Source organism: Oculina patagonica, chromosome 1 (assembly GCF_052425735.1).
Source record: "Oculina patagonica isolate OP01 chromosome 1, crgOcupat, whole genome shotgun sequence".
Classification (NCBI taxonomy): Eukaryota; Metazoa; Cnidaria; class Anthozoa; order Scleractinia; family Oculinidae; genus Oculina; species Oculina patagonica.
This window is the reverse complement of record NC_135758.1, coordinates 32,093,558-32,106,335: the sequence shown is the minus strand read 5'-3', so window position 1 is coordinate 32,106,335 and position 12,778 is coordinate 32,093,558. Positions and strand designations below refer to the sequence as shown.

Sequence of the window (12,778 nt, the reverse complement as noted above, 5' to 3'; positions counted from 1 at the left end):
AGACCCAGACATGAAAGCAAGATTATCTCTCAGATATGGATCACAAACAGTGGCAGATCCAAACGTGCTGGTGGGGTGGGGAGGGAGGGGGTGCTGCTGTGAAGGAAGGAACCTTTCTTGTTTGAAATATAAGGTCAAGAGTAAAGGTGGTCCTTCCTTGCTCTACTAAGGGAGGGCCCTAGCTACCGGAAATTCGAGGGCTATTTTATTTGGGAAATGTGAGATCTTATTAGGAGATTTTATGACAATGAACTAGTGAGCTTTTAATCTAACCGTGGGAGGCATGGTGACCTTATAGTTAGCATGCTGGACTTTGGAATTGATTGGTTGGGGTTTGAGCAATGGTCAGCATCAAGGGGATCTGGGCCAGGCTTGCATGCCCCCCCCCCCCACCCTCCTCACCCCAGAAAATTGTCAAAATTTATTTATCAGACATGCCCTTTCCTGCATTTCCTGTGGAACATTTTCCCGAAATATCTCCAAAAATGTTTTACATTAAAGAGAAGGAACTGCTTTTTACAGAGTGACCATGTGTTTGGTCTAACCCCTTATACTTGCATGACAAGTCACTGCTGTGGGCGAAAGTGCCGTAGTTGTTTTTTTCTTCATTGAATAGTTTCAGTCCACTATGATTGGTCATTTTGGTTACTTAGTTTAGTTTTGGGTTTTCAACACTCATTTGAACTTGAATTTTCCGTACGGTCAAAATTCCATACCCCAATCGAGAAATTCAAGATTCAAGATTGGGCGCCCAAAATTACGACCCTCAGGCTGTTGGGAAACACATACCCGTAAAGGCATTTTAGAAGTATCCACACCCGGCCCTAACCCCCACCAACAACCCTAAGCTATTCAGGTAAAATATCAAATTATGAGGTTCGAAATAAATTTTAAGAAGTGACTTAAAATTTATTTATAACCCTTCCAGTCACGACCACCTATAATTTCACTATTTTAATGGCGCAATTTATGCTATTACTACTGTTTGCATTGATATGGGATTTCAGAAATCAAATCACCCAGTAGAAACGAAAAATAATAAAACTCACTGAAAGGACATGACAACGTGGAAAGCACTGTCAAATAAACTGAAAGTTAATTAGTTAAATATAATGCATCAGTCATTTGAAACCCCCTTCCCCCCCTCTGGCATAAGCAGGTCATTCACTTTTTATGGAAGTGAAAGAAAGTGGAATACCCAGTACCCGGGAAAAAAGTGAGAGGTGAACTCCCCCGCCCCCGATGTTCGACACCCATGGTACTTCCTTGTAAAAAACTTATAACCAAGCATTAAGGGGGAGGTCTGACGATAAGGGATGATAATATTGTTGGTAGCCGTGAAATAAACGCGTTGATTTCTGAGCAGCTAGTGCTATATTTGCCTCTGTTAATTATTATATTGTGCGTTTTATTTTCCTATTTTTAGTCAACAAAACGTAACAAAAAACAGTCATTAAAAAGCAATCCTCACTTTGAAACAATTGATGTAAATCCAGACAGAACAAATAATTCAATCATAATATCAGACAGGTCAATGCAGCTTTTTTTATTCAAGACCTTTCTTTCGAGAGCAGGCTTTAAAATCTTCAGCTACAATACTTCTTTACAGAACCATACTTGTAAGAAACTTTGCAGAGCATTTTATGTGTATAAATATAAACTTGCCATGCTTCTCGACATTGTCTTTGATTGAGCAAAACTACTATGTGGTACGAAAATGAAAGCCGCTGACCATTGAGTGACTGCCCCGCTTATTCCTTGGTCCAGGATGCGAAGGTCGTGATTTCTGGTGCATTCCCCCCCTACCAAGGGACTAAAATGAAGTGAATATATTAAAAGTGAATGCCCCCGTAATCCCCCGCTAAGGCCCGAGGGGGGGGGGGGAGGGGGGTTGGGGCTTTCAAATGACTGGTGCATAAGGTCTATAAATAGCTATACACACCACTGTTGCTGTGTAGAGATTGTATCTGCCCCTCCAAGCCAAGCCATTCTCGTTTGGACGAGGAACTGTTCATGACAACTATTATTAAACTGTAAAAAAGGGTAATGATTGAACAGATAGCACTAAAATCTTTCAGGCACGTCCGAGCTTCAGCATGGTGAGAGCTCGAGGAAGCTTCTGGTTTGTAAACAGGAAATGAATATTACATGGAGAGATCTGAATAATTCAGACGAAGAAGGATTAACATTGATTACATTAAATATATTGATACACTGTTGTCAAATAAGGGCATTATTACAGTAAAATAAGGTGCTAAAAAACTTTCAAATATAGAATCGTCCCGACAACGAAGGAATACAAAGACAGCTCTATCTGAACAGTCAATTAATTAACATTGAAAACTTTCAAACTCACTTACCTTTAAAAACACCACTTTGATCACATAAATACCGAATACGTGCTTTGTAGCAGCAACTGAAAGTGATATTCTCCATTCTAGTGAAAAAAAATTCTCATACAGTTGTGACCCGTGACCGGATAAAACGACGGACTCGGGATTCGAGCCAAAATCGGAGCAAGATACCGGATACCGGAAATCCCCGTTCACTTTCCGAATATGTCACGAACGATGCCGTATGTCACGGGAAGTCACGCCATCTATTGGTTTCTGGAGCAATGAGGTCATTTTGAGTGATTATTAGTTCTCGTATTTTTCGATTAAACGCCGGGTACCGAATAAACGCCGGGTCTCCAAGGTGACGTTGAAAATAGGCCCCTAAGGTATTTATTTAAGGTATGATAAGTTGTATCTATATCAGCCAGATACATTTTTGTCAAAAACAGCGAATAAAAACCGTTTCTAAATGAAAACCAGGCTCAAAAAACTGCAGGAGTCAAATAAACGCCGGGTCCACCAGGTCAAGTTTGTATTAAACGCCGGGGGTGTCTAATCGAGAAAATACGGTAATGTCTAGATTTTTCAAAAATATACTCCGTCAGGGGCATACCGTAAAATTCCGGTTATAAGCCACCCCCCCCCCCCCCTCCGATTATAAGACTCCCTCTGCTGGATGACAGTACTGAACGGTGGTAAATGTTGCTCTATTATGCGTTTTTATAAAATAAAAACGTTTTTCCATCACCACTTTTTTTAATTCCGCATATAAGCCTTCCCGATCCCGGGTATAAGCCCCTCCGCTTATAAGCCCACCCAAAACCCCTTACGAAGTTGTACAAACCCAGGGCTTATAACCGGAATTTTTCGGTATGCGCCTTACTCAAGGGCGGGCTGGATTACAATTTGACATGGGCTCCTGAATTTGATCGCTGGATCGGGGTACTCATTCACTGTTGATTTTCGCCCTTCCAGGTGGTACAAGTATGCTCCCGCCAGCAAGACTGCAACTTCATTTGAGATGGGGTGCTGTTCCTAGGTGCCAGAGGGTCTGGGACTGGGTAGTATAAAAAAGAGATATTTCTCAAATACACGAACGAGAGAAGCGGAAAGGTTGCACCCCCGTAGACAAGCTTTACGTATAATGCCGCTGAGGGGTGGGGTATTGACAAAATACGGAGCCTCAATTTCACTCTCAAGGTTTCTGCGTGCATATTATTTGAAACGTTACAAGATGATGTTAGGAGACAAGACCCGAGAGGGAAAGAATAAACACGTCCTGAATACACACGTGAAAGCTGACAATTATTGTTTAACTGATACGGAAAGTTTTAAGAGAGCACCACTAAAGAAAGCGAAGTGAAATCGTTTTGTTTCATTCATGTCAAGTTTCCTCACGAAAAAGAAACAAAAGAAAAATAGCGAAAATAAAGTCTCACTCAAGAATCAGAAGGGGTAGAGTTGTCACCGCCATAAACGATGATAGAATTTAGCGAGAAAAAAGCACCACAGCATTCAAGTAACAGTCCTTTTATTTATTTGACAAAAACTTAAAGCGATGAAGAGATAGGCATGCAATAATACCGGCATATCGAAACGCAAATAGGGGTTTACGAATGGGTAATACTAAGAAGTATGAAAGCTTTACAACTATTCTACTCCAAGCACCTGGATTGGAGTAAACAATGAAAAATAACGAGAAATGATCAGTCCAGTTTCTCCTCAGAAATATTAACACAAAGTCATATATGAATACGAGAATACATATATCGATCACCAAGAAGTCACTGTCTTGAAAATCGAATACCCTCATCTACGAATACTATTAGGATATATGGAGACCAGTTAAGCCTGGTTTTCACTAGCGACGCAAGGACAAGTGCAATCACGCAAAAAGGACAAATTTTCATCCTTGTGCTTCCCACAAGCACAAGCGCAAGCATCAAAATGTAATTCGCTTGTGCTTTTGCTTGAGTCCAAGCCGTTTTCACGGTGAAGTAAGAGCTTATAGAGCAGTTTTCAATTGAGTGTCGTAAAACTAAAACCAAAGTAATTACTCTGGCCAATCACAAAGGACCCAGACAATCCAGTGAACCAATCAAAACTCGGAGCAAATACATGTAGCCGGCACGAAGCGCGGGAAAACGTGCGCGAGCGAGTCACGATTGGTTTTGGTTTTAGTTCTGATTGGCTGAAAAAGTGGCACGAGATTTTTTAGCCAATCACTAAGCGTAGTAATGCAAAACCAAAGCAAACGCAATACACCACTTTCATAATGGCGGCCAATTTATTTATTCTTTAATATGTATGTTAATTAGCCCTACTGGCCTCGTTTTAAAGTAAAAATTCTTTTGAATTTTTCACATGCTGACGAGGCCAGTAGGGCTAATTAACATACATAAAAAGAATAAATAAATTGGCCGCCATTATGAAAGTGGTGTATTTACTTTCGACACTCAAGTGAAAACCGCTCTATTCTTGAGCTTGTGCTTGCGTCGCTAGTAAAAACCAGGCTTAAGAAGAATTAACATGCTTTGCACCTGACTGCCATTGGCCTTATTCCCAGAGTCCTTTCCACACGGGCCACCATCTTGGATTTCCAAGCTGAGAAGACCCTGGCGAATAGTTTGGAAGTTTACACCATAAAATATTTTAAGTCCTATTTTCTTACACGAACGCTGCGTTTACTCTGCATACAGAACTGTAAATCGGTTGGTAAGGTAACCTTCCTAAGTAACTATTCTGGAAAACATGATCACACGGTCGAAATTTGCGTGGTCTCTGAAAAATTTCTTGAGCTGACAGCAGTGCCGGTGTCCCTTTAGCTACTTACAAAGGTCTCTAATGTTTCTCTTTTTCCGTGTTCTATATATCAAGCATTTAAGTCATGAGAATTAACGAAGTAATCATAAAAGAAAATAAATTAACTGATCTTGTACAACAAGTAATGCATAAGGATCGTTTTCAATATTTCAATAGTCAAATGAGCTTGTTCCTTACAATTTCAACACATTCCATATAAATATAAGAAAAAGCCGCAGTCCCACGAAAATCCCGGGGGGGTACTCCCTATAATGGCCTATACGGGGAGGCTCCGCCCGAAAGGGGTACCTTTTTCAGGCTTCAGGTATATAAAAGGGTCGGGATTTCACAAGTCTAGGTATATGAAAGGGTGGGGAAATCTGTCATTTAGGTATTTAAAAGGGCCTTTAATTAAAATATTTCGAACAGACACAACTTATGGCTGTATCATTTAAATTTTTTTAGTGCTGCATGAAAATGACAATAAAACTTCCAGTTTTAAGTCTACGTGATGTCATGTAGGTATATGAAAGGGGTACCTTTTTCCAATAAAAGGTATATGAAAGGGGTGTCTTTTCTGTCAAAATGGCTATATAAAAGGGTAAGGGGTCGGATCTCAGGGGCGGAGCCTCCCCGTATAAAACTTTTTGGAGTACCCCCGGGACGAAAATATAGGTGATGGTCATATAAGACTGCCAGGGTCAAAACGGTTAAAATGATGCGGCGCATCTTCACCTACTCCCTTCAAAAATCACTTCTTGTTAATCTGTCGTTATAATAATAAAACCTAACGCTTACATTAACTTTGAAAAACGTTATTAAAAGGCTAATTTGTTTTAACGAACGGCTGCAGTGCAGGCCTGTGGGCCTCAAAAGAAAAGAGATTCGGCTATGCATCCATTACTATATAGCGTTCATGCCCATGCAAAGTGGATTTCACTCCCTTCTAGCTTTTTTTTTTCCTGGTATAGCCAGCGAGGAAACGGTTACAAAAATCTCTTAACGGTAGCCACTGTCTTGTTGACAAGACACAAAGTAAAAATAACAATAAATTGCTGAAAAATATACAGAGTCCAACGTACGCGAGACACTTTCCAACAAAGTCAATACACAAAGTCAATACACAGTACAAAAGTACGCCCTTTGCAGTCAAACTCAGTGCATTTAAGAATGTACTGAGAGCGCTCGAGGGACGCAACAGCGCTGTATTGATAGTTTTGTTTCATCTACTGCGTGACCTGTCTTTCTCTCGGCTTCCTTTCTCATCCCTGTTACTTTTTCCCCGCGATTCATCACGATCAGCACTTCGTCTCCTCTCTCGGTTTCTATCTCGACTGCGGCTTCGTCTTTTTCTGTCCTCGTCCCTGCTTCGTCTGCTCGGGCTCCGGCTTCGGCTTCGTTTTCTCCTTCTGTCGCGGTCCCTGCTGTCGTCGCGTCTTCGTTCGTGACTCCGACGTTCCCTGCTTCGCCTTCGTGAACTGTCGCGGTCGTTACTCCGACTTCGTCGTTTTTCTCGACCGCGATCACGATCACGATCGCGACTTGGGCTTCGACGTGATTTTGGTTGACGATCATCGTCGGCCGCCTCACCATGGCGTCTGCTTGAGGGGCTGTATAGAATTGAAGAAAGAGAAATACGCACTATGAGACACAACGCAGCTTTATCAATTTAAATTAACTAATTTTTGCTACCTGCAAAGAGCAAAGAAGCAATTTATGACTAGTAACATAGTGGGCTTTTTGCTAAAGTGTTAGAAAAGTTACAATAGGAAAAATTACAACATAAAATAGTATGGTAGGATATTAGCTTAGGTAGTGTACAAAAAAAAGAAGTGCGACGCGCCTTACTGTGGCCACCCAACAAACCTTTTAACAAGTGTACTCTTGTAATATTATTATTTGTGTGACGAACACGCTTCCTTGCAAAGTTGAATACGATCAAATAGATGCTTGTTACATCGTAACTATAAACAAAACGCAGTAAAAACGTAAAATAGTGAAAAGCAGTAAAAACACTTGTTAAAGTTTTTTGGGTGGCCACGGTAAGGCGCGTCGCACTGTAATACTTCCTGCCCAGAATCCTAACAACTTTTTTGCGCTAAAAAATGGTCCCGTCAGTAGAGTTTACAACAATTAACACTGCTTGTTTTAGTTCCCAGTTTCCAGCCAAGACTCACCCACCTCTCTCCACGCGTGCGTTTGACAAAATCCTCCGCCTCTCCCCAGCCCTCTTGCGCGGTACGCTTGTGATCGTCACACAGTCCCTTTGCTCGCAGTTTCACCTCAATGTCCTTCTGAACAGGAACAGGAATGCGGGGGAACAAGGTTCCATACCACTCCAGCTTCAACAAGAAACTCCTTACCATCTGGCCAATGGTCATGGTGCAGCCTCCACCAGCTTTTGGGTCAATCTCCTGCAAAATGGCACACACAGAAAGAAGATTCATGTGCGAGTAGTCACTCCACAAGGATTGCTCATTCTCTCAAGTGACTGCTACTGTCACGGCAACGCTAGAAAGCCAAGCCTTGTAAAGTTAAGATAAGTTTAACACAGATGACTGCATGACACACTTTGATTCAGGGCAGTCACTCAACTCTCTGCTTCAGAAAAGAATTTCACTGATTGAACTAAACAACAAACCAAAATCATTGCAGCATGTGATAGCCTATGGGTTATCTTTTTACCCGTTTTGTACTGGAAAAATTCTCTGCTGTTGCTACAGGTGACACAAAAGTTCAAACTATTTCAAAGAGTTAAAACATCAAATGCGTAACACGAAATTCTGTTTCCCAGGTTACATATTTTTGTTTACACCCTGCCATATTGAACAACATTTAAAGACTTACACAAGACTAAGCATTTTCTGCAAAATTATCTTAACTGTCTAGTTGTTAGTTATAAGTTGTTTTATACTTGTAATTTCACTGGGTGCAATTTATCCCTCCCCCTGCCCCACCCCAGCTAAGGCATCATCTCCCCACTAAAATCATACCGAAAGCCCAGTTTTGGCCAGAGCTGTTTAAACACAAGATTGACATAACAAATTGCCTTGAACATGAACTAGAGTTCAATTGTATGAGCCATAACTACTCAGGTGTCATGTTAACCTCTTGTAAGGCAGCTCGGTGCAGTACGATATCTGAAGGGCCTGCAGTCGGCATGGAAACAGCTGTGCTGAGCTGCCTAAGAGAGGTACATTACCGAACAACCTACAAACACATCAACACCACAGCGTCAACAACATGCTTCCAAGAGCCACAACATTGAAATATTAAAAAAATGACCAAAAAACTCTGACGAAACAAACTCACCACTTTACTGAACATTGTCCACCTGTATGTTTGAATTGACTGCTTGGTTTTATTACACTCATTCAGTCCCAAGGTCAAAATGTAATTCTCTTCATTAACTTTTTTTACTGTTAGTTTGAAAATTTGGTAGTTCATCATGACAATGTACCCTGGGCCCTAGCTGATGATTTCCTTTGCCTGATTGTCTTTATGTCTACTGTTTACGTAAGGGGCAATTTAAGATTTTATAACTCTTGGCAATTAAAAAAATAGTTTACATCTACAATAACATGTACAGTACCGTTGCTTTCATTTATGCATGTTAAATAGCTGGGCACTCTTGAATTGAACTAAAACATTGCACAGAGGTTTGAAAAAAAAATTAAGTAGGCAGCTGGTTTGAAAGAATCTACCTTCAATTTCTTCAATTTAGCAAAACAAGAAGCTTACTTCTCTGATGAAAGTAGAACAAAGTACCCGACACTTTTTGTCACTGTTAATGTGTTCCTTTTTTTGGTAAAGTGGAGATTCAAACACTTCATTTCACACAACTTTTGACAAATGGGGTTTTGAAGTTATTTATGTGGACAAACTTAAAATAACATGACCAACTCCACAGTAGTTAAATTTAACAAAGTGACTGAGCATTCTTTAGTCTGTCCCTGGGGTACATGTTGTTAACAATGAAAAATCAGGCCTATAGTACAGTCAATAACAAAACGAAACACCCTGAAACAGAGCATTCTTAAACTTCAAGTTAAAATACATTGTACCTTGCTGTAACTTTTTAAAATCACAATTACAGTTATTCAAATAATTTTCAATTACTAACCTCTTCATCTTCTAAGTATGGTTCCATCCATTCCCACAGCTTGGCAGGAGGTTGACAGTATCTACAAGGAAATGAAAACAATGTAAAACCGGTAAAACCCCACGCAAATAAGCACAAACCAAGCTATGATAAAGGCCTCAACAAGCCATACCCTTCTTGTACCCCCTTTTCCTCACAAAAAGAGGGGAATACAAGGAGTTTACACTGGGGTCCAGGGATGTAGCTAAGAAAACACTAAGCCCGGCTCATCAACAAGCCCAGCTGGCTTTTCTGGCCTTGGCAGCTCTAAAAGTTTACCCTTGAAGCCTTTGTTTTCATGTGAAATTTCAGCCGGATTTAAGTTCTATTTCAGCCAGTTAAATTAGCTGGCAGCCGGCCCTTAGCGACATCCCTTGGGGACTGCAAAATTTGATAGCTGATTTACCTATTAAGCCTGAGGGGTCATTGTAGTTGCTGTGGAAATCACAAATGGGAAGTGATTATGGTGATGTAATGAGGTATCAGTGAGTTTGGCATTGGTAACTTCACTTTTCTCAGAATAGAGGGGGACCACCAGTGGGCCAAAAAAACGGTGTTGTATAATTTCCTTCTTATTTCCTTTTTATCATATTAATTTCCACAATCTGAAACATTTAGGGAAATAGAAATCTAGCCAGTTTATAAACGTTTAAGCCAAAAACAAATTAAAAGCGCCATAAACATATACTACCAAATCTACTAAAAGACATTTTTTCAAAGCAGGCCACCTACCTACCTAATGAACATGAAGCCCAGTCCTCTAATATAGGGTGAGTCTACATGTGTTATCAACCCATTGAGCTGTTTCCTGGTCAGTTTTAGTGTGAACAGCTTGTAAAGTAGACAGAATGCTGTTGATACAATTCCACCAGCACCAACTCCACGTACCTAAGAAGGAAAATAAAAAAAATAAAAATTGAACTTCTGAAAAGCACTTGCGATTTGCTCTAAGTCCTATAATATTTCAAAAACAAAGGTTCACCTTTACATGCATGTACTGTATAATATTTGGGAAAAAAGGGGGAATGGTTAGATAAAAGAGCCAGAAAGCTTAATCTCAAAAGTTATTTCCCAAAGGTTAACCTAATCACAGCTGGTTACAAGTGTTTACTGACAGAATAATAAATCAAGAGAATGCAAGAATTTTGAATCCAAACATTATTTTTAATTTTATGTCAAGTTTAATTCAACTGTGTTGAGCTGACATTGCAACACTTGTCACGAATAAGCCTTTCATACACCCGGCATTCTTTGCACATGTATACGTAGTGCTTATGGCACCCGAAAAACAAGGAAGAACAATAATTTAAATTCCTGTACAAGACAGGGTACGTTTTGAAACAAAACAAAAACCAAAGTTTTTCCATGACTGAGGGCAAACCATTTGCAGTCCATGGAAACTATGGCATCAAGATCATGCATGTGATTACCGTATTTATTCGATTAAGCGCCCTGGGCGCTTATTAAATTTTTTGGTCCTTGGGAGTGGGCGCTTATTCGAGGTAGGCGCTAATTCAAGGCTGGGCGCTAATTAAATTTTCACGATTTTCAGCAAATATTAAGTTTACTTTTGTAGCAAAACAATTAATAATAATGGGTAATATTAAAAAAGGGAGACGTACCAAAGCAGAATTTTAACTGTTCGTTGAAAGATTCTGTAAAATACTAAGAAAACTCGATCATGGGGGAAGTCTTCTTAGTAGTACATAGTCAATTTCAATAATCAATACTCCTCTTATGGTTTTCAGTTTTTTTTTGTGGGGTGGGGGTGGGCGCTTATTCGAGGCTGGGCGCTTATTAACTTTTCCTACCTTCAGGGTGGGCGCTTATTCAAGGTGGGCGCTAATTCGAGGTTGGGCGCTTAATCGAATAAATACGGTAGTCGGGCATTCACACATTTATAACTTTGACAGTAAGTAAAGTACACTGTAACATGGGCCAATATTTGCAGCAGAAAACAAAGGAAAGGGAATTGTTATTGTTCGGGCTATTGGAAAGAAACATTGTGTTACAACCCAAATAATGATCGTGAAGCCTAACATTTACACATCTATACTGCAACAAGTTAGCTGAAAAATACACTTGTAGATGTCACTGTCTCAAACAATTAGAGACAAAATCAAATTCTTGTACTGTATTTGTGAATGAACACACCATGTAGTCCTCTTTGTCCTATGGGGACATGGCGCATCCAAGAGAGGTTTGAATTGATACTTGTCAATTTTAATCAGTCTCGGGGTCAGAATGATACCGCTTTATACACTACTTACTCCTCCACACATGCCAACTTGTCCTGAAGTTTTCCTGCTTCCTTTCTCCCAGGGTTCAAGGTGGTCCACCTTAAAATAACAGACAAAATAGAAATGCAATTTAAGAACTTGATGAGAGCAATGGAACATTCTTTGGAATTGCATTCATGGTAGACAAATATCCTTTACATGGAATAAGAGAGGAGAGGTGAGGAGATCGAAATCTGATAACACTACAATGTATTATCATTTCCTATCCATGCCTGTCCTATGGATACTACTTGACAGGACCAAGGATAGAGGCAAGGGCGTGAAGCACAGTCACTTAGTGCTCTCTACTCATGCTTCTCCTTCTTCCTCTTAGCCTGTCATTAAGCAGGCATTCCTGGAAAGAAGCATTGCAGTTACTGAGTTAAGAACCAAAACAAGGTGGACAGCTAGTGTTAGAAATTTGTTCCATGGCTGCAAAGAGCAATCACTACATGCAACAGAATTATATTTTACTACAAATAAACCACACAACCACATTTCAGTAAGACTAAACATCCGAGCTTCTTTCCCAGAGAAGAATACCCTGGCATCACATATAATTTACAAGACAATACACAAATAGGTAGCTTGGTAATCAAGAACCTAACAACCAAAAATTCTAACCACTTTTTCAACATCAGTTTATCAAATCGTATCACTTTAACTTCAACATCTTATTCTGATCACAAAAAGCACTACATTCTTACTATGTCTTCTTTTCTATACTTAATACCCAGTAAGCTTGTAAAGTTTTTGCTTAAACAAAACGCTTCATTTGATGATTGATGGGAATAAATCTAAAGCCTTATTGCTGTGGTTTATATGATATTCTTACGTGTCTAGAGCGTGTAGAGTCCACGGTTGTGTCCATCAATTCTTCGTCGACTTTCCTCCATTCTTACCTTGTAGTAAATTTCATCAACGACTTCGTGGTAGGTTTTCAGTTGGAAAAGTTCATTCTTGAAGTAAGGCGACGAAAGCACGTTCGTGAGAATCATGCTGTTTAGATTCATGGTTTTTTCGTTTCCCCACAAGGGAAGGACATTATTTTGCTTCTTTTGACCTTGAGGCCTTGACTCTTCCACATCCATGTTGCAAGTCTGTGAGTTTTTGAAAGTTATAAGCTACTTTTGCAGGCTGTATTTGAAGAAAACGGCAATTCAATTATAATCTCGTCCAGTACACAACATGGCGGCCGCCACTAGTAGCCCATAATACTT

General features: G+C 40.0%; 2 protein-coding genes across 4 annotated transcripts in view; both read right to left on the bottom strand.

Annotated features, from left to right (window-relative positions):
• Positions 1 to 2,481, bottom strand: part of LOC144664361 (uncharacterized) — a 47,663-nt gene extending 45,182 nt beyond the window's left edge. Inside the window, exons 1-2 of the mRNA XM_078525480.1 lie at positions 2,361 to 2,481; positions 1,943 to 2,031 (exon numbers count right to left, since the gene is read on the bottom strand). Coding sequence (XP_078381606.1) covers positions 1,943 to 2,015 — 73 coding nt within the window. The 5' untranslated portion in view covers positions 2,016 to 2,031; positions 2,361 to 2,481. The remainder of the gene's footprint in view (positions 1 to 1,942; positions 2,032 to 2,360) is intronic.
• Positions 2,482 to 5,877: 3,396 nt separating this feature from the next.
• On the bottom strand, positions 5,878 to 12,778 carry LOC144664344 (pre-mRNA-splicing factor 38B-like). 3 transcript variants are annotated; one of them, XM_078525450.1, is made up of 6 exons: positions 12,461 to 12,776; positions 11,550 to 11,618; positions 10,016 to 10,167; positions 9,262 to 9,322; positions 7,320 to 7,552; positions 5,878 to 6,748 (listed from the first exon to the last, which is right to left on the bottom strand). In XM_078525450.1, exons 1-6 carry the CDS (start codon positions 12,647 to 12,649, stop codon positions 6,361 to 6,363), a joined length of 1,092 nt encoding a protein of 363 aa, XP_078381576.1. In that variant the 5' UTR covers positions 12,650 to 12,776; the 3' UTR covers positions 5,878 to 6,360. The 3 variants fall into 3 exon arrangements, with proteins under 3 accessions (XP_078381576.1, XP_078381585.1, XP_078381594.1); XM_078525459.1 differs by having other exon boundaries at positions 12,394 to 12,604; XM_078525468.1 differs by having other exon boundaries at positions 6,586 to 6,748; positions 7,316 to 7,552; positions 12,461 to 12,778.